Here is a 22,155-nt window from a genome sequence, read left to right as displayed (position 1 = left end):
GCTCTGGTTGGTGTGTTTTCTAAGTCAAAGCCGACTCACAGTGACCTACAACACACAGCGGGCCTTCTCCCCTTCGGCTCTCCAAGCCTGCTCACCTATCTGCTATCCTCGGTCCATCAACCCATTTAAGCAAAAACAAATAAAAGATCTGGCTAATGCTGAAAATGTCGTCCAGGGTAGTGATGTGCATAAACCGGTGCCATAAAGTACAATCGTTTTGGATAGTTTGACGGACACCACTGACCCTCTAGAAATGGCAAACGTGCACCTCTTACCCGTTAATGACAACTGCGGAGTGTCCAAATCTGTTGACATCTCTGTGAAGATTTGGTTTAGGTAATATTTTCCATTCATCACAAGCTAAAAGACAGAAAAAAAATTTTTTAATGTATTTTAAGTGCAAGAGTAGCAAATGAAGAGGAATGCTACAAAATAATGATTGACCAGATTATTAAAGATACAACACTTAAAATCAAGAAAATAAACCGGTCCTTTTCTAACTTTCCTTGACTCACAGTTTAGAATCATGACTCCTTAAATAAAATTATCACTTGCCAAAAATTTCTACAACTACTGTGAGGTGTGTGAAATAAGGGGTATGAAATCAAATATAATTTCTTATTAGATACTTTCGGTGACATACCAGTCTCCTGTAAAAAACAAAACACGGTTTCTATAGCAAACCTCATGAGCATCAGCGCTGAATCAACTAGATGGTTAAACTACCACACGAGATTTTACATGTACAAAGGAAAACAAATGGGCTACAGAACACTTACTGCAAGAATGCCTAAAGCACCCAGGAAAATAAACCACTGAGCTCACTTTAACAATTTAGATTTCACATCATTTTCATTTCATACGAGAAGCACTCAGTGGCTTAGGATATTTGCAAGACAATGTTCTATCCTGCTTCATCCTAGACCCACCACAGATAAAAGATGCCCTTAATATTTAATAAGAGTAAATGGTGTAATAAGCTTTTTGAACGCTAATTTAGTTATAGTAGAGCTTTTTAGACAAAGAAACTGATCTGAAATAGTTAATTGTAAAAGTTAAATGAATTTTTCTATTTAAAGAAGTTATGTCTATAACATGAATATTGAAATAATAAATTTTATTAACGTCAATATTATTAGTCAAGTTCAAAGGGATTATGAGCACCAAAATCATAGTTTAAAAAATGAAGCTATAAGACTGAGAGCCAAAAAAACACATCTTGCGTTACACTTCTCAAAGTATATTTCAATACAAATTCCTCAAACTACTGTGTGCCTTAGTTTGCTATTTCTGTCTTTACTTTACAAAGTATATTTCATAGTAAACATCTCAACAGAGAGTATGAAAGTACAGAACTCCAGTGTTCTCCCAGTGTTTCACACGCATCCCTATGTTCTCCCAGTGTTTCACACGCATCCCAATGTTCTCCCAGTGTTTCACACGCATCCCAATGTTCTCCCAGTGTTTCACACGCATCCCAATGTTCTCCCAGTGTTTCACACGCACCCCAATGTTCTCCCAGTGTTTTTTCCACAGGAACAGTTTTCCCATAACACTATAAACTTCCCAAGAGCCAAAGCTCTAAGATCACACTGTTGTGCCCCATACGGTCACTATGAGTCAGAATCAATTCGATGGTGATGAGTTTGGTGGCATAATGGATTATACATTGGACTGCTAACCGCAAGGTCAGCAGTTTGAAACCACCAGCCTCTCCAAGGGAGAAAGACGAGGCATCCTACTACCACAAAGAGTTTCACTTTCAGAAATCTAAAGGGGCAGTTCTACCATGTCCTATAGGGTCACTATGAGTCAGAACTGACTCGATGTCATTGAGAGAATGGTACATAAAAATTAACTCTGGTAATGCTTCATTGAAGAGTTGATTTAATAAATCTGTATTAAATGTGTGCTATCAGAAAACTTACAAAGTGTTTCCTTCTATATAACTCAAATGGTCTTTTTAAGAATCCTATAGCTCTCTCTCTGTAAGACATTCCTGTTGACAAACCACATGGAGCCATGGTGATGGAGCCAGAGCTCTGGAGCTGGAGGAGCCACATGGAAACCCCCACCAGAGCTGAGATGCTTCCACTGCTGCTGGATCCACAAGACTTTCCACCCACTGGCCGGCGATCTTCCTGCATTTGACATCATTGCATGTGTTGTGTGAGTCAGAAGATGACTTTATAGATTGGTATCAGGCATATATGGGCTAATATCAGACTTATGGACTTGATCTGGACTGAGCTAGGATGTTTTCTTAATATACAATTACCCTTTGATAAAAAGCTCTTTCTTATACACATAAATAAATTAATTTAAATTTTCTTAAAGAATCTGTAAAGTGACTACGACAGAGAGCAAGGTTGGGGGAGACAGGGAACTAAGAACAATGAAAACAGGTTCTAAAGCTGATGGTGGTGACCGATGCACAGCTCTGCCTCGTCTGTCTTAATGTGTTTAAACCACTGAAAACTAAGCAGTGATAAACGTTGACTAAGATAGTATTACCCTATGCTAGGAAAGGAGACATGATCCAGGGAAAAGTTAAATAACTAAGTGGCTTGCCTGAGGTCTATTTGTTCATCTGTCTATCTTTCATTTGTGTTTATGAATCTTTGGTGTCATGAAGGCATGCTGAGGAGTCTGAATGAGGATTCCCATCGAGCGAGGGGTCTTGTGGCATGCACAGGCTTTATGAAGGAATGAGGCGTAGATGTCAAAGGCAACTATTGTGTGAAGGGAAAGAGACCTCAAACCTACCACCTAACACACACACACACACACACACACACACCACGGGCACTGTTTTAAAAATTGCTAAGGATTCCCACAACAGGCCTGCAGGCAGCTGAATGTGCCTCAAGGAAACTAAACTGAAAAGAGAGTTCCGTTGAAGAGTAGGATTTCCAGAAACCAATGTATTACTAACATTCCCAAAGAGGAAGAAACGTCCAGGCCACTTAGGAGTATCTGATGGGGGTGAGGGGAGGGACGGGAGGCCAGTGCCATTTAGTGCTTTCTGACTTCCAGCCACCCTGTTTAGGGTTTCCAAAGCTGAACATCTTGTGGGAGCAGGTAGCCTCACTTTCTGCTACAGAGCGGCTGGTGAGTTCAAACTGCCAACCTTCCGGGTGGCTGTCCAACAATGTTTACCAGACATCCTGTACATATACATTTATACGACCAGGCAGAAGAAGCGAAAGAAAGTAATTATTCTAGCCCAGACCTGTAGGATGTGTTCAGGAAACCATCCAAGCAATGAGTAAGGAGAAAGCGCTGAAACATCAGCACCAATTAAAACTGGAACTTTTGAAAGATTTTTCCTAACAGTACGAGCCAACATCTTTTGGCAGAAAGAAATGATTCTTCAGCACACAGAAGCGTCTAAAGAAAAAAACTGAAACGCCTAGGTACCACTACTCCGCTTTGTAAAAAGTCAATACTTTATCATGCTCACCATGGAGTTTTTGAAACAAATGAAACATTACAGATCTGAGATCTGGGTACTCTCCCCCTGATAACATTTCTTTATTTCTGCCATCTATAGTAGCAACCATGGTCCCATATTTACTCATGCATGATACTTTATATACATAGTTATTTGTAGGTTGTAAGTTTTTATATGTTTTTTCTTTCATTGTGTATCTGCGTGGCACGGTGTACTTACTTTCACGTGATAGAGCATTGCAGCATAACTTAACTATCAAACTGCCAATGCTCGCATGGCCTATCTTTGCTTTGCTCTTACAAGGCGGGTGTTCTATGACCATGCCTGCACTCGTCTTCCTGTGCTCAGAGTCGAGAGAGGTTTGTACAAAGACACTTGCCAGGGCTAAGTAGGAGCACCACTTCAACTTACCAGAGTTAGTCAAATTTCTCCCCGAAGTCGCTGAACCCACTGACACTCACACAAGCGCTGCACACGCGCACCACCACAGCACGCTACCAGACTCCTTCACTCGCACGCCTCGGACGAGTGCTTTATTTTGCATCTCTCCAATACTGGTAAGATGAGGCATCTTTTCATGAATAGACACCGTTTGTTTTTACTCTTCTATCAATTTAGTGTTCAAGTTTTTGCCCATTTTTGTATTTGATTTTTTAAATCATTTAAATATTTTAAAGTAAATATTATAGCTATCAATATTTTGTTGGTTGTATGCATTACCATCTCTTCTCCCATGTTATATCTTGTCTTTCACTTGGTTTATGATACAGAAAGCTTATGTTGTTATTTGTTTAAGTATATTATTTTCCTTATGATTTGTGTTTTACTAGCCTCTTCGGTTTTCTTGTAAAGGTTGTACATGTTTATTATCTTCAGTCCATTTAAAACTGTAGGGATCTACTTTAATTATTTCCCATATGAATAACTACTTTTCCTCAGAACCATACTTGAACTTTTATCCTTTTTTGATATAAACAGTAGTATCATAAAAGTAAAAACAATGGGATAATAAAGTACACAAGTCCCCATAGAACAGAAATATTAAAGTATAGTAATAAAAACTTAATTACACATGAGATCAATTAATTCAGATAAGCAATAAGAAAATCCAATTATACTTCTAGAAGTTTTTTGCCTTTTAATGTATGTAGTGGAAAGAGTAAGCTTTATTATTACCTTCAAGGCATTTACTTCGATTATACTAAAAGATTTTAAAAATTAAAGACAGTATTTGTGACGGCTAATGGTAATGTTTAATAATAGTCCGCTTTGCTTTATTCAGGCACAAGGTGAAACTATACTTCCACATCCTCTAAAATGTGGGTGTGGCCATGTGATTTGCTTCATCGATGAAATATAGCCAACTGAAGGAACACTTTATTTCTAGATGATATCATTTAATTGTTAATGTAAGGTAATGCGTATTCGATTACTCCGTCTAAAGGTGATCATTAATTAGTATGTTCTGTGTCACGCTCAGTCCCTAAGAGATGACCATGGGCAAGTCTGCACTGCCGGACTACAATGGATGTGTATCTTAAGTGATGAATACATTTTTATTGAAACTAGTACTGTAAAGTTTGAGGACTTAGGATGAACATGATATGCGCTCCCAGATCATCATTCCAGGGAAGATCGGTGCCCTAAGTTACTGGAAATACTGTCAGCAAACAGTGTGAGCTGCAAGCTGCTCCAGGCACTGCCGCCACGGTGGAGGCAGGTCCACTCAAGGTCACACACTCTCAAGGACAACCCACATGCAAAAAACAGGTCGACGCAGGGATACTGTTGAGCCTAGTGATGTCAACTCCACATGTGACTGCTTTGAGAGAATCACCAGGTACAAGGCACTAAATTATCAAGTAAGTAACTATTTCGGGAAGCTACCCTAAGCCAGTATCTAGCATATACTACTGGCCCAATGGGCACATAAAGTGAAAACGATGGAAGAGATGGAAGCTAATCAGAATCCCAACAGCATGAATTCCTTCATAAGAGAGCCGATCTGCCTACTGCTACCCCCAGATGTGAACTCTGACAGCAAGAGATCAAGGATGACCCCACAAATGACCAGCGGGATATACTGGGCCATCAGCCCTGGAGAGGCCAACAGTTCATTATGATAAGAATAAATAAATATCCTGAGTAGGGGGTTGTTGTTGTTTTTTCTATCCATAGCATTTTTTAATCATCACCACTATCAGAGGACTTAGAGAATGTTTGGGAGCTCAGCGAGGAATCCCACATAACCAGAAAAGCTACTTTACAGCAAGGAGATCTCATTACGAGCAGATCTCCTGGATCAAGTCCCACAAGATGTGGTCAAGCTCCAGGCAGGTACAGTGGGAATCCCGGGCTGCAAACCACACCGTAAATACAAGATCTTCCAATGGTGCTGTGTCCTCAACAAGAAGAATTCATCTGTTAGGCACCCAAAGGTGAAAGTCACTCCTAGCCACAAGTCCTGGTACCCAAAGGAAAAATATTTCTGGCCTGAGAATGACCTTGCTATTTCCCCCCTAATGAAAATCCACTCTGGAGGGTCCATTCCATCCCACAGTTCCCCCACAGCTTGACTTCTTCCTCTGCCCAGCCGTGCCTCACTCAGCCCCTTCCCTTACACAGATGGTGATCCAGAACAGAACGCTGTCTCGGGCTTGGCTTTCCAGAGAACCCACCTGTGGCAGTACTGGTTACAACCGTATAATCAAACCTACCCCAACTGACACGGCACAATGAACATGAACTTCCCTTCAGTCTCTGAAAAGAGCAGGGAAATGCTTTTCACTCACAGTGTTAGAAAGAATATAATTTAACCTGAGAATTTCTGAAAGCAGCTACGGATCTTGTAATTCATGCGTGCTGATGGTATTTGCCCACCTGCAAGGTCTTTCTATGGAGCGGGGAGAGAAAAATAGATAAGAGCTCTGGGCAGAAATGGGTGTTCCGCTTATCTCGCCCGCATTCGCAGTGACTACGCAACAGAAGGTTGAGCTAGATAAACTCTGCTACTGAGTTCTCACATTCTTGATCAGGATTCTCTGCAAAACACAGATTGGTTTTCCTGTAAGATGCAGAAGGGATGAAATGCCTTAAAGCTAAATACTAAATTAATATCGCTGTTTACAGGTAGTTTTCTCATCCTTACATTACACAGTCCCTCATGGCTATTAGTATATCTAACCGGAACGAGTCATATTTCTTGCCAACAAGAAACTGTATTTCGAGAGGACTCGGGCCATTTTTCACTTGATCAACAGTCCGGGGCTAGACAAATGGAAGCAAATTCCAGGTGGTTATGGATGCCACGGAAATTTACAGAAGTGCCATTCCACACCTAGAGAAAAGTCACACAAGAATAAAGATTAAATGAGAGGGAAACACACACACACACACACACCCTGGGACACAGGTAAAATACTGAACTGTGAGGTACTGAATATTCATTTACTAACTGCACAGATATATAAGATCAGGGAGATAGAGTTACTGTAGCCTCAATTCCAAATTTCAGCAGTCAGAATTGTGTGGTCAAAACTATTTACCTCCAAAGTGTCATACAAGTATATTAGAACTTAAGCTGAAATCGACAAACTGCTTATATTCCTATATGCAAAAAAGTGTACATTCTTTCTAACACTTTGTGAGACTTTACTATATGCATAAAAGTGTACACAGTACATTGGCTAATTTTCCTTCACATACACCAATTTTTCCTTGAAATTATTCACCTGTAATTTTAAGGACCCATTGTAAAGATTCTTTTTAATATTCCACTTGAAAGGCAAATTCACAGGTCAGTCTTAATTGGGTGGTTGAAACACATAGGGATATAAAAAGCCCACAAAGTATGTGTATGTTAAACCAAAAACAGATTTTGAAAACTTGATTAAAGTTTTAGAAAAGTTTATTTTAACCATTTGCACGCTTTTGTAATAAGATTCCAACTTTGGAGATACTACCAACAATCTTTCTCATCTGCCCCTAATTAGTGATGTTTCTCTGGGGTTTTTTCCCCGGTCGACTAGCTTTCTTTGGAGGCTTACGATGATTCCCAAAATTATCCTTTCATTCACGATGATCGTTTCAGGGAAGAAGATGCACGCACCCTCTTGGTCAACTCGGCCTAAACATTTCGTTTTGAAAGTATTGCTCACAGACACAGGAACGTGGCCATCTTTTATTTTGAAATTTTCTTTTATTTTTTCTTTTTTCGCTTAACACTACAGCTTATACCAGGACCGACTGGAAACTCCTTCCAGCTTTGTAAGGCATCCAGCCCACCCACTGCTAGCAAGTTGATCGGGACTCACAGTGACCCTACATACAGGGCAGGGTCAAACACTTCTTAGGGTGTCCTGGAGAGTAAATCTTTAGCAGACGCCCTCCTCTTCCTCAGGCAGAGCACCTGGTAGGTCCCAACGGATAACTCTGCAGGTCCTGGCCCAATGCTTATTCCCCAGGGCCAGCAGCATCCCTTAACTCGTCCACTAAAAGTCTGTAAAGAGAGATGCTTTTCTTCCTCTGATTTCATTTACAAGTTCCCTCTTCCTCGTGGGATTGCGTCTGCTCTGTCCTCAATCACTATGCAATCCACTCACGACATTAAAGACTGCTGTCTAGAAGCGATTCAGAAGCTGACAGTCTAAGAAAACAAATGTGGTCACCTTTACTGACAGCGCTGCACTGCGCTCTACGGGAGACTTAGCCGACTGCGAGTCCTGCGCCGGTACCCCGGGCTCTCCTCTCTGCTTTCCAGAAATGCCTGCCCAGTAGCATGCTCAGCCCCTGGGCAGGCCGGGCTGAAAGTGCCAGCAAATTCATATCTGCAGCATCGAGTTATAATCGACACAGACACAGCCGGTATTCAGATGCTGCAGCTGTTTCTCTCTGCGCTTGGGGCAGCAAGGAGAAACGGTCTTTGAAGAGGATGACTTCCATTCACCCCCAAGGGGCGCTAGTTTGATTCTGCACTTTCTCCCTGTTCCTTCACTTGTTATTTCCATTCCCCACCGCCAGCCTTTCCTGGGACTGTCTCTCACGTCAACTATAGGGCCTCTCATGACTGCGCGATGCTTCAAAAGATACCCCACCCAACACACGACATGTATCAGTCACATCTTGGTTAACGTGTGACAGGAAAACAAAAAAATGAAGCTCCATAGCATCTCTTAGAAAATAAATCACCATTCGATTAGCTCCCTGAAAAGCTAGGCGCTACGCCCACTACTTAATGTCGGATTAAGTTCCAAACAGCAAAATGCACACATTGTAGTCACCTCGCTCTCATGCATAGTCGAGTTTACAAACCCAACAACTTGCAGCATACCACAATGAACCCACGCACACACACACACGCACACACAAGGACTGCCATCAAGCTGATTTTGACAGCACGTTGAAATTTCTGCCAAGACCTAGCATGTAAGACGGGTGCTATCCAAGACCATCCTGCCGTGTGCACATTTTCCTAGAAATGTTCCGTATCTCTGCCACACTCTCAAATCTCCTCTCCCGTTTTGTGGATACAAAAAGTTTAAGAGTTTAAATGAGGGGGGGACACTTGGGGAGAAGGGGATATGTAGAGACAATCCTGCTGTGAGCCCCTCTACACCTCAATTCTGTGGAGGGAGTTCCTCAATTGCCCCCAGAGAATGTAGAAATGTGTGTCCTTGAAGGTGTGGGACAACCTACGTGAGGCCTGACTCCCACTCAAGATATCTACAGGGAAAAAGGGAGAGCCAGCTGCTTGCTTAGCTGGGCAGGGAGGGGCCTTTACAGGGAGACAGTTTGATGACTCGCTGGATTCACACGAGTCCCCAAGACAAGTGGGTGCATTCAGTGTTGACTTTGCAGGCAGGCAGGACAACCTCCCATCCTGCCCAAGAGGACTCTGGGTGTCCACAGTAAAAGGTTGGACTTGTGCTTCCGGATACCAATTTCGTCATCAAAACCCAGAAGGTGATTTAAAATGACATAATATTAAACATTCTAATTATCAAATTGAAGTAATTTCCTGCTTAACAGGATTATCTGATAGCTTATCACTTATATTCTTAGAAGTTAATCCAGGATATCATCATTCTGTCCTTGGACTTAAAAGAAAGAAAAATCTTAAAGACAGCCAAAAGAAAAGGTGGGGGGTGGGTAAATCAAAAAGACTGAAAAAGTCTTTTAGACTTTTTCATTAAAAATTTTAAATGTGTGCTCACCAGAATATGCATTAAAGAAAGCAAGAAGGCGAGATGTTAATAGAGAAACATCAGTGGCACATTTAACTAACCCAAGATTAATATCAGGAATGTGTAAAGAATTCCTGTAAGTCCATTTTTTTAAAAAAATAAACAACCTGACAAAATCGTTTCCCCCTTCCATAGCAAATGTAACATAAGCTGAGCATCTGGCTGAATAGCTGGAAGCGACATCACTCGGTCTCCTGTGGAGCTGACCAAAGACAAATGGCAAGATTCTCACGATGGGAATGGAAGTGGAAGGGATGAAGGCGGCATCTGCCTCACTTTCTGAGAAGAAGACTGCTACGCTGCACTGAAAAGCTTTCTCCTTTCTGCACTTTAGACCACGGACGCGTCTGTTGCCCATAAACCTCTGAGGCACAGGTCAGCCCAGTGTCCGAAGCATCAGCAGAGAAAACAAGAAAAATGAGTGCAGATGGGCAAGTTGGACTGGCCATGCGGACCCCCTGACCTGGAAACCATTACAGGGAAGAACAGATGATTCCACATTCCTAAACGGTCACCTTCACTGTTAGCACAACAACTCAAGACCCATTGACGCAAAGTGACCTTACAGGACACACTAGACCGGTCCCTTCAGGTTTCTGAGGCTGCTCATCTTTACCAAAGCAGACAGCCTGAGCTTTGGGTGGAGTTAAACCCCTGAGCTTGCAGTTAGCAGGCCAGCAGGGAACCCACTGGCCCACCATGGCTCACAAGAGGAAAATGGACGCCACACAGAAACAGGCATTTCCCAGAAGAGGAAGAAGCACTGACGGAGAGTCACATGAAGACTGGCTGACCTTCCAGTTGTTCAGAAAATGCAAACGAAGGCCACAGCGAGGGGGCATTTGATGCTCTCTGGGCTGAACTCTGCACACACCCAGTGAGGGCGATGATGGGAGAGGAGGAGAGAAAACAGAAGGAGGGGAGGACATGAGCCACACGGTTAGATTTCTGTCCCCAGTGCTGTTCTTCCGTGGGGAGTTCAGTTCATTATATATTATGATCAACCCACCACCATCAAGCCTAGTCCACCACCAACCTCCTTATACATTACTATGTACTACTATATAACATAGTATGGTGGATATCAGTGTTCGTTGTATTATTAACCATCATGGTTTAATAGATAATATTATGTATAAATAACTAATGTTAAAAAACAAACAGGAATTGATATCCAAGGCTCAAGTAGAAAGCAAATGTTTTGAGAATGATGAGGGCAACAAATTTACTAAATGTACTTGACACAATAGATGGATGTATGGATTGTGATAAGAGTTCTATGAGCCCCAATATAATGATTTAATAATAATAATAAAAACACTGCCATCGAATCAATTCCAGCTCACAGTTAGAACTGTGAGTTGGGTTTTTGAGAAAAGATTGTGAATTCTCCTCCCTCGGAGGAGCTGGCGGTTTTGAATAGTTCAGACTTTCGGTTAGCAGTCCAAAGCCTGACCCTGTGTCCCCAGGCACTACTTAACTAATGTCAACCACCGTGACGGATCCAGGTCTGTGCCCCTGAGGTACAGAAACACAGGGATAGGAGCGGGGATCAAAACGTCTGTGGAAAACATTAGTTCAAGATAATGGATTTTTTCCCACAAACTTTCCAAAGCCCTCCTGAAAACCTTCATACACTTCATTGCCCTGAGCCTCAGGATGGTAATCAACTTGTCCTCTGACAAATTATGGGGACAGAGAACTTTGGTTGTCGGTGGAGCAGTGGGTTATGAGTGGGTTGCTCCCCAAAGTGAGCAGTTCAAACTCACTAGCCGTTTCTAGGGGGGAAGATGAGGCTGGCTGCTCCCGTATGATGCGCTGTCTCAGAAACACCAGGCAACAGTTAGTCTGTGCTACAGGGTCACTATGAGTTAGAAGCCCTTTGGCAGCGATGCATGGGCACGCGGATGAAAGGCGCTCTGGTGGTGCAGTGGTTAAGTGCTCAACTGGCTCTCCGAACCCACCAGCCACACTCCCCTGGAGAAAGATGTGACGACCGGCTTCCGTACAGATTTATAGAACCCTATGGGGCGGTTCCGGAGGCTTGGTGGCAAAGTGGTTAAGCGTTTGGCTGTGAACCACAAGGTCAGCAATTTGCAAACCACCAGTCACTCTGAGGGAGAAAGACGGGGCTTTTTACTCCTGTAAGGAGTTACGGTCTTGGAAACCCACAGGGGCAGGTCTATCCTGTCTTCTGGGTTCGCTATGAGCCAGCATCAACTCCGCGGTAGTGAGTTTGGTTTGGTAACGGGGCAGTTCTAAATCTGTCCTAGCGAGGAGCTATGGGTCAGAACTGATTCGATATGGTTTCCTTCTGATCAGAGGAGTCTGGGGTGTTGCACATGGTTCACCCAGCCCTTGTTGGAGGCGTGCATCCACCCCAAAGCCCCATTAAAGAATAGCCTAATGATCCTCCCACAAAGATGGCTGTTGTTGTTGTTGTGTGCCACGGATCAGTTCTGACTCACAAAGGGCCCGGGATGACAGAGTAGAGCTGCCTCGTCGGATTTTCTAGGCTGTCGCCTTTAGGGGAGCAGAACACCAAATCACTTCTGTAGAGTTACTGCGGGTGGATTTGAACCACCAACCTTTCCCTTGGCAATGAAGTGCTTAACCACTGTCCCAGCAGGGTTCCTTGCCATGAAGATTTCAGTCAATGGAGCTAATAGTTGCCTGGGGATATGGCAGGGGAGGTGGCGGGGACAGGGCAAGCAAATCACGATGAGTACATGAATGAAGAAAATGTTCCCAAAGTGATTGTGAAGTTGATTGTACAACTCTTCTTGATGTGACTGAACTATTGGATTGGATGATATGTGAATTATATGAGAATAAAACTGGGGGAGGGGGGATTGAGCCAAGAAAACCTTATGGAGCAGATCTGACCTTATGGTAACCCTTCTGCCTACCACAGAGTAGACCTCCTGTCTACTCGGAAAGACCTAGGCCACCATGAGTCGGCAACAACTTGCCAGCAACTGGTTTGGCTGTTGTGTTTTGTTTTGTTTGTTCTGTTTGGGGAGTGAGGGGTTCATATATGTATACATACCTGTCCCTCTAAGTTGTTCAAAAGCATATCTATGTTTCGTAAACCATTTAAGGGATCTTAAAGAGGCCCCTTGTGGGATACTGGTTACACGCGGAGCTGCAAGATTTGCACTTTGAGAACTGTAACCAGCTCCAAGGGAGGTGGCTGGGCTTTCTGCTCCCATAGGGTTACAATCTCGGAACTCACAGGGGCCGTTCTGCCCCGTCCTATAGGGTCTCTGTCCGTCAGAACTGACTCGATCAATGGCAATGAGTTTGGTTTTGTTTGTTTCAAGTACAACATCATTGTATTATTAAATAACCATGCATGTTATTATGCACAATGAATTAATCTAGTATTCCTTCTTCAAATATGAAATGACTTTTCTTAGTTTTGTTTACAAACTTTGTCTTTAATCAACACCATCAGTACAGCTGTCATGTCCATGCAATTTTAAGAATTCTATTAAAAGTCCCACCTCAGCTGATGTTTCAGCAGCTCTGTTTTGCTGCAAGATGTATTTCTGACAGAAAGGCTACCTCCTACCTTATTCTGAACTAATCTAACTCGGGAAATTACATTTTCATGTTTCTATTATCTCTTTGAAGAAAAAATAACATCAATCTAGCTCTGAGTGGTCTTTCACCCTTGTTTTCTCTGAAATTTACCTAAACTTTCTACCTCAGAAATGACTGCCATTTGTAATTATAAGCATCGTAATTCTATGTCAGGCCTATTGAAAACTCTGGAATAATTACTCATTTCATTATACTGACATATCATCTCAAGGCTCACTTCAGTGTTAAAAAATACACTTCAAGCCGTGGAAACCCCTCACTGGTAAATATTGGAATCCTCGGGAAACTACTTCGTGACACTTACGTTACACCAAGAACAAACCACTCAAACTTCGGGATTCCTTTTGCTCTCAGTGATGCTAGAAAACTCACCTGTATGACAGCATCTACTGTCTACATCCCAAAACTGTAGCAGTGAAAGCAGACCTAATAACATGGGAATAACGCCATGAGCCTCCTTTGTCCACTGAACCTCTGGGGCTGTGTGCCACTGAGTTGATCCTGGCTCCTCGCGGCTCCGTGGGACAAGGCAGAACTGCTTTACCGGGTTATGACAGGGCCATCTCCATGGGGAGCAGACAGCCACGAGTTCCCGTCCAGAGCTGCTAGGCTTGAAAAGCCAACCTTCTGGTAAGCAGCCAAGTGCTTAACCATGGAGCCGCTGGGCTCCTTTCTGAAAGGATATTCGAAATCTAGACTTTTCTGGCCTGGCCTCTGCCCTGACTCACCCGAACACTTCTGTTTTCTCGGGCCTGTGTGTGGTTGCAGTGAGAGAGAAGTCCATTCACAATCCTTCAGCGAGTTCACCTCGAAAATGAACTGAGCACAAGTCAATGGAGGTACTTGCAAACCTCGGCACGGCACAGGTCTGCTGTTTCCTGCGTGGCATCATCCTAACGGGTACCTACCTATGTCATATGCCAGGAAATCGGCAGAAAAGCACTTGGCCCCGTTACTCAAGGAAGTGTCATTATGAGTGTTCCCTCCAAAGATAAGCACGGCTCCGTTGATCAGAACAGCCGAGTGAAGGTATCTGGCCGACCCACTTTCTTTCAGAACCGTCCTACAGAGTAAAATTTGAAAAGGCATTACAAACGATAAGGTGACCTGCCTGCTTAGACAGATTATATCAGAGAGCTAATTCCTACGTCGAATTTTCCCTGGAGGTGTGCACGCCACATGCCTTTTTTCCTCCCCCAACAACAACTTGTAAATGATCTTCACCGGACATTATATGATTTTAATTTTGGAAGTCGTGGTACCTTAAAAGGGTTTCGTGGAAACACAACCTGCAATAGACCTGCTGGTCCTCAGAACAGCTGATACTGTGTATTCATTGTCCCTGGAGACATGCGGGAAGTAAGTATTCTTAAAACAAGAGAGTGTACACACCGCAAAAGAAGCCAAGAGTTAATGGAATAAAACGTATCCCAAATTGTAGTCAAGTAAAACTCCAAGACTCATATTAGACCTCGGGATGTGTTTTTTGGATGTTTTTATAGATGTTCGGGCAGGCCCCTGGTCATGAACATCAGATGTAAGGATAAGTCCTCCTTGCCCTTCAGTATTATGTAAACTTGCCCTCTTTTGGAGATATTAAGTCAGCCTCTACTGGCACTAATTCTTCACTGCAGCCTCCTTCACTTGCTGCCTATGTAGCTTATAAATCATTGAAAGGGCTCGGAGCCTTTTATTGCGCGAAAGTGAGGCTCAGGAATAGCCCTGTGCCCCTGGTGAGACGTACCTACAAACTCTTAAAGATACCGTTAGGAACAGAGCATTCATAAATTTGGGAGTGCCTGTATAATATTCATGCGTTGGTAAGCATATCAACAGCCCAAAACCTCAATCAAATTGTATTAAATAGAAAACTAAATAGCCAACCTCCAGGTTTTAAAGAATGGAAAGAGACATTGCTGATGTTCTGATTCTAATAGCATGTATTTTACTCTTTGTTATTGCTTTTTTTGTTGTTATTGCTATTTTTGTTTTTTTAAGAAAATCATCATTTGTAGTCACGTGTAAGCTTTCTTTTGCTCAACCTTGCGGCAGATATCCACACAACCATGTGTCAGGGGTGCAGTTGAAAATCACATACATTTAGAGAGGCATTAAAATGAATGCAAATGCCCTATATTTTTAATTAAAGCACTATCCTGGAGAAAATAAGATACACATATGTTCAGAGTCACATCTGACCTTTTGAAAGGGAATGTGATAAAGGTGCCAGGCATTAGGAAGCAATCCCTTATAACCTCTCTAAATAAATCTCTGCTACAAACGATCAGCATGGAAACTTAATTAAAACGAGTATCTGTAATAGAACTATGATAAGCATAGCATTCCCCAAACCTTGGATTACAATAGTCATTGTTTTAAAGACTATGGGGCTGGCCTCATATTGCATTATGAGAAATTCCATAAACCTTCCCTCCACAGGAAAAAAAAATTATCATTGGTTAAAATATATATATGTTTTCGGAAAAACTCACTTAAGATCTCAGGTACCTGTACTAAAGGCAACAGCAAATGAAGAAACATGTGTTCAAGAACATCTCTGAAATCTCCCTAGTAGCAGGGCGGTTCCTGGGCATTGGGCCCCATGAGCTGTTCCTGTTCGCCTCATTCTTCCCCAAGGGAGTGACAGCAAGAACACAGGGCTCCTTGCCCACCCAGCATCCCGCCCAGGGCAGCAAGATCTCACGGAGAGGGCCAGGGGGCCAGAATGGCCAGGACCCCAGCAACGAGGCTGCAGAAGTTCTATTTCAGAACAGAGAAGCTGACAGGGCTGAGAGCTCATCCTCCATTCAGCATCCACTCATAGTGGACGCTCAGCCCAAGTGAAGCAAATGAAGTCGACTGGGACCCTGCGCGCTCTTGCTCAAGCTGACTTGTGGAGCAAAGGAAGACCCCCATGGAGAAGATTAAAACGACTGCTCCCGCACAGCCCCCTGGATGCACGAGGGTGGAGGGTCACCTTACAAAGCGTGGGAGAAGAGGTGGTCCCACAGCTCTTCCAAGGGAACTGACATTATGTGAAACAAGGTTTGGGGAAAACCAAACCTAAGGAGCATTCAAAATCAATGAAGGTTTTCATAGTAAACTATACAAAGACAACACAAAGCTCCCTGAGAGCAATAGCTAAACCACAACCCAGCTAGGAGATAACCAAGAGCTCTGGGAACCAGTTCCAAAGGGGCCAGTCGTGGCCCATGCAATTCACAGCAAACAAATGTTGCAGGTGACAGGTTTTGCCCCAAGTAGGAAACAGGTCCACTCAAAAAGGACAGCCAGTATGTCACTCTGAATATGGATTATGGATTAGCCACTATCTTTTAGAGGTACACACTGTGCTTCCTTCACAAGTCAAAATCCCCCACACAAGACGAGAGCTGGTGGTTATGCCAGCCATTAACGGTGCCTCGGTTTCTCTGAGCCAAGACGGAAGCGATTTGAGCCCTTTGGATTGTTCTGAAGCCCTGAGTGATTCCTAGGGAAGACAAAATCAAAACTTAAGAGACCACGGGGGTCAGAACAACGTTGAACGATTAACCTCAAAGAGGGTTTCTGAAAGCACATGCAAATTGAGTTCATCGTGCCTGTGGGGCAATCAATGGCCCCATTGGGCAGTCAGTTAGCCAGCTCTCAGTGGAGGCTAACGGAGCACTGGTGATGCATGCGGAGCTCCATGTTGGGCAGCTAGCCCAAGGTCAGCAGTTTGAAACCACCAGCTGTTCCACGTGTGTCAGCACAGACGCCATGGCAGTGAACTGGGATGTTTTGTTGCTTTGTTTTGTTTTGTTTGTGAGAAGTGGGGGCTAAAGGAGCCGTGATGACACAGTGGCAAAAACGCCCAACTGACCAGTTGATTGGCATGGGACAGATGTAGCAGTCCAGTCTTGTAAACTACACCGGCTTTCTACTCTGACCGACGTCACTGGAAATTGGAATTAGCTCAACTCCAAAGGGCTTAATGTGTGGGTTTAAGTGGGATCGAACAGCTGGGTGTGAATCTAACAGAGAGCCTTTCTAACACTGCTCCATACAATTCCAGCTTGTCCGCTCCGAGGACCAATGTCTGCTATTACCCCCAGATGCTGATACCAGTGCCTAAATTCCTCTTTACACTCACACAGCCATGCAATGACACTGAATGCAGGGAGATCAAAGGCCGGTGGGTGGAAAGTCTTATGGATCCAGTGGAGGTGAAAGCATCTCAGTGCTGGTGTGGGTCTCCGCGTGGCTCTTCCAGCTCCAGGGCTCTGGCTGCGTCAGCGTAGCTCCATCAGGCTTGTCATCAGGAATACCTCAAAGGGAGCGAGTGTATCTGGCCTCCAGTGAGCTATTTATCTCCTTCGTGCCTCCAAATGAAGTCATCGAGTTATGACCTGATTGACAAGCTAGACTCCACCCCTTCACTCTTAATAGTCTCAAATTGACACCAGATTATGTAACTACCACACGTTGTTAATAAGATTTCCCTTCATCTTAATGCCACCTTCTTCTTCTTTTTCTAATAGATTATTCAGGAAATAGATTGAGTAAATAAGATGAAAGAATACAACCCTGCCACAAACCTTTTCACTTTTGCATTACTCTCTGTAGCCTCACACACATGCTTCTTCATTCCTGTAAAAGCTCTCATTTTTGCCATCAAATTATCTTCAGTAAAATTTCACTAGCATATGACATTTATGATAATGTTCAAGGGTTCTCACATTCCATTTGATTGTGTTTCTTTAGAATAGACACAAATGAGCCCGCAATTGACCAAGACGAAGTCCTCCAAATTTCCTTATACAGAGCAAACTTATTTAGCTTACTGACCCCATTTCAGAAGAAGAAATAGAAATCACGTTCGTACAACAGCCCACAATTCACGACAAAGTGTACGATGCCTCTGCTCTCGTAGCATCCCTGAATCACTCCAGCACCCCTCAGCAGGGTTGTACCATCGCTTTGGAAAACGCTCACATGATGAAGGAGTACTTCCAAAATTGTACACTCTTACTACAGCTCAACTGGTGTTCCATCAGATCCTGGAACCTTGATTTTGCCACTATCTTCAATGCAGCTCTCATTTCTTCCTTCAGCATCAATTAAAATGGTTGGACATCAACCAATACTTCTTAGTACGATGACTCTGTACATTCCTTCTAGCATCTTTTGCTGTTTCCTGCATCAATTTTCTGTACATAGACTCCTTCAGCGATGCAACTCAAGACATTAATCTTCACTTTAGTTCTTTTGGTTTGAGAAATGATTAACAAGTTCTCCCGGGAGTCTTCGCACATTTCATAACCAGACTTCACAGTATCTTTTCAAGCCATTCTTTAACATTTTCTGTTCCCTCATTTTTATTTTGTTTTGTTTTCTTTCTTTTTTTCGAGTCTTGATAATGATCTTTCACTCTCTTCACATATGATGCCCTTGATATCGTCCCATAACTCTTCTGGTCTTGGGTCATTAATGTTCTGTGCATGGAATCTATTCGGCAGGTAGGCTTTAAGCTCAGGAGGGAAATATTTGGCTTGTAAATTGTTAACCAAAGTATGACCTCAATTCTAAATATAAGTGTTACTAACAGTAGGTCACCAATGCACACCTAATGAAAATGATCAAAGAAATTTTAACAAAAGACATGAATAAATATTTTATAGAAATAGAATATGGTTTATTTAAGATGTCAGAGAATAATGTAATCTCATTTTTCGCAAACAAAATTATGTAAGTTTACATCAAAAAATAGTCTGAGAATACACCTCATTTAATCACTCATTTTATTTTCTTCCTTTGGCCCAATTTTGCCTTTTAAGGTATTAAGAAAAATCCACTTTCATCCCTGGACTCAAAATATTTCCACATATAAAATACTCAGGATCTCCAGTGGTCAACAAATGGGCTTTGGGTCTCCACTCTGCAGTTCCCCCCTTCATTCACTATGGTATATATATATTTTTTTCATGATGCCTTATAGGAGAGGAGATGGGTCAGTCAGGGTGCAATGTAGTACCGATGAAGAACACAGCTTTCCCCCAGATCCTGGATGCTTCCTCCCCCCAACTAACATGATCCGAATTCTACCTTGTAGGACTGGATAGGGCAGAGGTTGTACACTAGTGCATATGGGAGCTGGAGGCACAGGGAATCAAGGGTGGATGATACCTTCAGGACCAGGGGTGTGAGGGGCGATGCTGGGAGAGTGGAGGGTGAGTGGGTTGGAAAGGGGGAACTGATTACAAGGATCCACATGTGGCCTCCTCCCTGGGAGAAGGACGGCAGAGAAGGGGGTGAAGGGAGACTCCGGATAGGGCAAGATATGACAAAATAACAATCTATAAATTATGAAGGGCACATGAGGGAGGGGGAAGTGGGGAGGGAGGGGAAAAAAAGAGGACCTGATGCAAAGGGCTTATGTGGAGAGTAAATGCTTTGAAAATGATTAGGGCAAAGAATGTACGGATGTGCTTTATACAATTGATGTATGTATATGTATGGATTGTGATAAGAATTGTATGAGCCCCTAATAAAATGGAAAAAAATACTCAGGAAAATCAGGAGCAAAAAACTTATGAAACACAAAGTAACAAGGCACAAAAGAATTAAAAAGTAAAGAAATAACCAACAGCAAAAATGGGCCAAAAGAAGAAAAGAAAACAAGTGATTGCATGAGGTATATTCTCCTCAGACTCTTTTTTTATATAAACAACACAATATTTTGCTTGCACAAATAAGATTACACTATGTGAGATCCACACACAATAACTGAACCTGAGACAAAAAGAAGTAAGCGCAATTATGGGACTGACAGACAGAGAAAGGGTGTGCATTACATGCATACTCTGAGCTCTGGACAGAAAAAGAGCCATCTGAAGTAGTGGCAAGATCTCAAGAAATAACACCTGAGAACTTTCCAGAACTAATGAAAGGAACCTAGATAGAGACTTCAGAAGCCCAACAAATCATGAAGAATAGACCCCATTTAGACACATGAGCTGAAACTGCAGGGCACATATACCTATAAACACCTGGGCAGATGGTAAGCTTCCCGGGAAGGGGCAGCATAAGGTAAGAAGGAAGTTCTGTGTCGCAACAGTCGGAGCAAGAGAGTATTAAGGAACTTATTTGGGGTGTTAGGGAAAAAACACTTGCTCTCCTAGAAATCTATACCCAACAATGATTTCCATCATGAAGAGGTCAACAACGACTGAGTCTGTCACCAGGCACCCGCCCAGGGAAGTCACAAGATGAACATCAGAGAAACGGAAGGGGTCACATGGAAGTGTCCGAAATACAAGGATGAGTAAAGGAGCTTGTTATAATTTAGACTCATAGGAATTAAAGTTCTCATATAAAACAATAATGATGGCTGATGTCAGTAAGACAGAGAGAGAGACCGACAGAGTGAATGACACGGAAGGCGTGTAACCAGATGATGGTGAAAAGAATTCAAGCATTCTGAAACGTAGGGCTGCTCCGGAGTAGGATGCAAACACTGATTCACGCCGTAATCTGAAAGGTCAAGTGTGCATGGCAGAGTTCCTAAGGGTTTGGTTCACCACAAACAGAAGAGAAGCAACATGCTAGTTTTCCAAATAGAGGGTGGTGGAAAGTAACATGAAACAGTAGCTGATACACAAGAAAGACAAAAGGGGGGTTACCAAAACCTCCTGCCATAAATCAGTTATGGCTCCCAAGGCCCTCCCTGCACAGTTTCTGAAACTGTGGATTTTAACTGGAGCAGACAGCTTCGTCTTTCACCGTCAGAGCAGTCAGTGGCTTAGAACCACCACCTAGACTTAGCAGCCCGACACCTGGCCCAGCCTCTTTAAAACGCAGGTGGGAGGAGATATGGTCACCGGAAATGGAATAAACACACCATTTATGTCAGTAAATATTTGTGAGCTTAGCTCTGCTCCAGAAAAGGGCGGGGGAGGGTTTTTAAAAAAACATTTTAATAGAAATCGTAAATCCACTGACATCGACTAAAAACAAAAGGGCACAAAAATATATAGTGGTCAGCTCCAGCCTCAAAAGAACTATGTAGGTATGTTTTCATCAGAAAATCCAAGTTCTCAGCAAAATCTTTCCACAGCGGTAAAAAGGGTAACCATATGAGGGCAAGATGTTCAATTCACATGGAAGAAGTAATCATTCTAAGTTGTGACATCAAAAATAAAATATACCTCAAAGCCTCCATGGCGAAAATGCACAGAACTATGGAGAGTAAACACTCATCAGTCACCGAAGGATTGTAAACCACACTCTCTGAAGTCGAAGGAGGAATTCATGTCAGAGCCTAAATTGCGAGAATCCGTTTGCAGAAGGCTGCGGATGGCATTGGGAGCCCAAAGAGACCTTTGCGGGAACCACATAGGAAATAAGGCTCCAGTGATCTTCCTGTAGCCAGAATTGAGGGGTGGGAGGAAAGGGGTTACGAAGCAGAGTGCATTGGGGACCTGGGTATAGAAGATCAAGGGGATAAACCTCACCTAAACATTTAAGCCTTGTCAGTTGACATCCCCCACCCTCTGATGCATGCTGGATCTGATCTGGTTTTCAACGTTTTCTGTATGTTTATTTGTTCCTATTAGGGTTCCTCTGTGTTATGTCATTGGGGATCACCCTCTTGAAACCGTGCGATCTTTTTTTCTATTTTCAGTCTATGAAACTCAAGACTGATGGACCTATGAGGGCAACAAGCAGAATAAGGGTTTGGGGAGGTGTGCTGTACAGTGTGGTGGGGGCGTGGGCTGAGGGACAGGGAACGCTGTAAAGGGTTCTAGGAAGGAAGAGAATGTCTGGAAACTGATTGTGGCAGCCATTGTACAACACTGCCTGTCGTGATTGAAC

General features: G+C 43.0%; 1 protein-coding gene across 8 annotated transcripts in view; it reads right to left on the bottom strand.

Moving 5' to 3' along the window:
* ATRNL1 (attractin like 1) overlaps window positions 1-22,155 on the bottom strand; it is a 647,203-nt gene that overhangs the window by 532,061 nt on the left and 92,987 nt on the right. For all 8 annotated transcript variants that reach the window (XR_012780436.1, XR_012780437.1, XM_075534999.1 and 5 more), the window contains exons 10-11: window positions 14,211-14,365; window positions 276-360 (exon numbers count right to left, since the gene is read on the bottom strand). Coding sequence is in view for 6 of the 8 variants with exons in the window: in XM_075534999.1 (XP_075391114.1) it covers window positions 276-360; window positions 14,211-14,365 (240 nt within the window). In the remaining 2 variants the exon portion in view is untranslated. The remainder of the gene's footprint in view (window positions 1-275; window positions 361-14,210; window positions 14,366-22,155) is intronic.

This window comes from Tenrec ecaudatus, chromosome 16, assembly GCF_050624435.1.
Source record: "Tenrec ecaudatus isolate mTenEca1 chromosome 16, mTenEca1.hap1, whole genome shotgun sequence".
NCBI classification, from domain to species: domain Eukaryota; kingdom Metazoa; phylum Chordata; class Mammalia; order Afrosoricida; family Tenrecidae; genus Tenrec; species Tenrec ecaudatus.
This window is presented reverse-complemented; position numbering and strand designations above follow the sequence as displayed.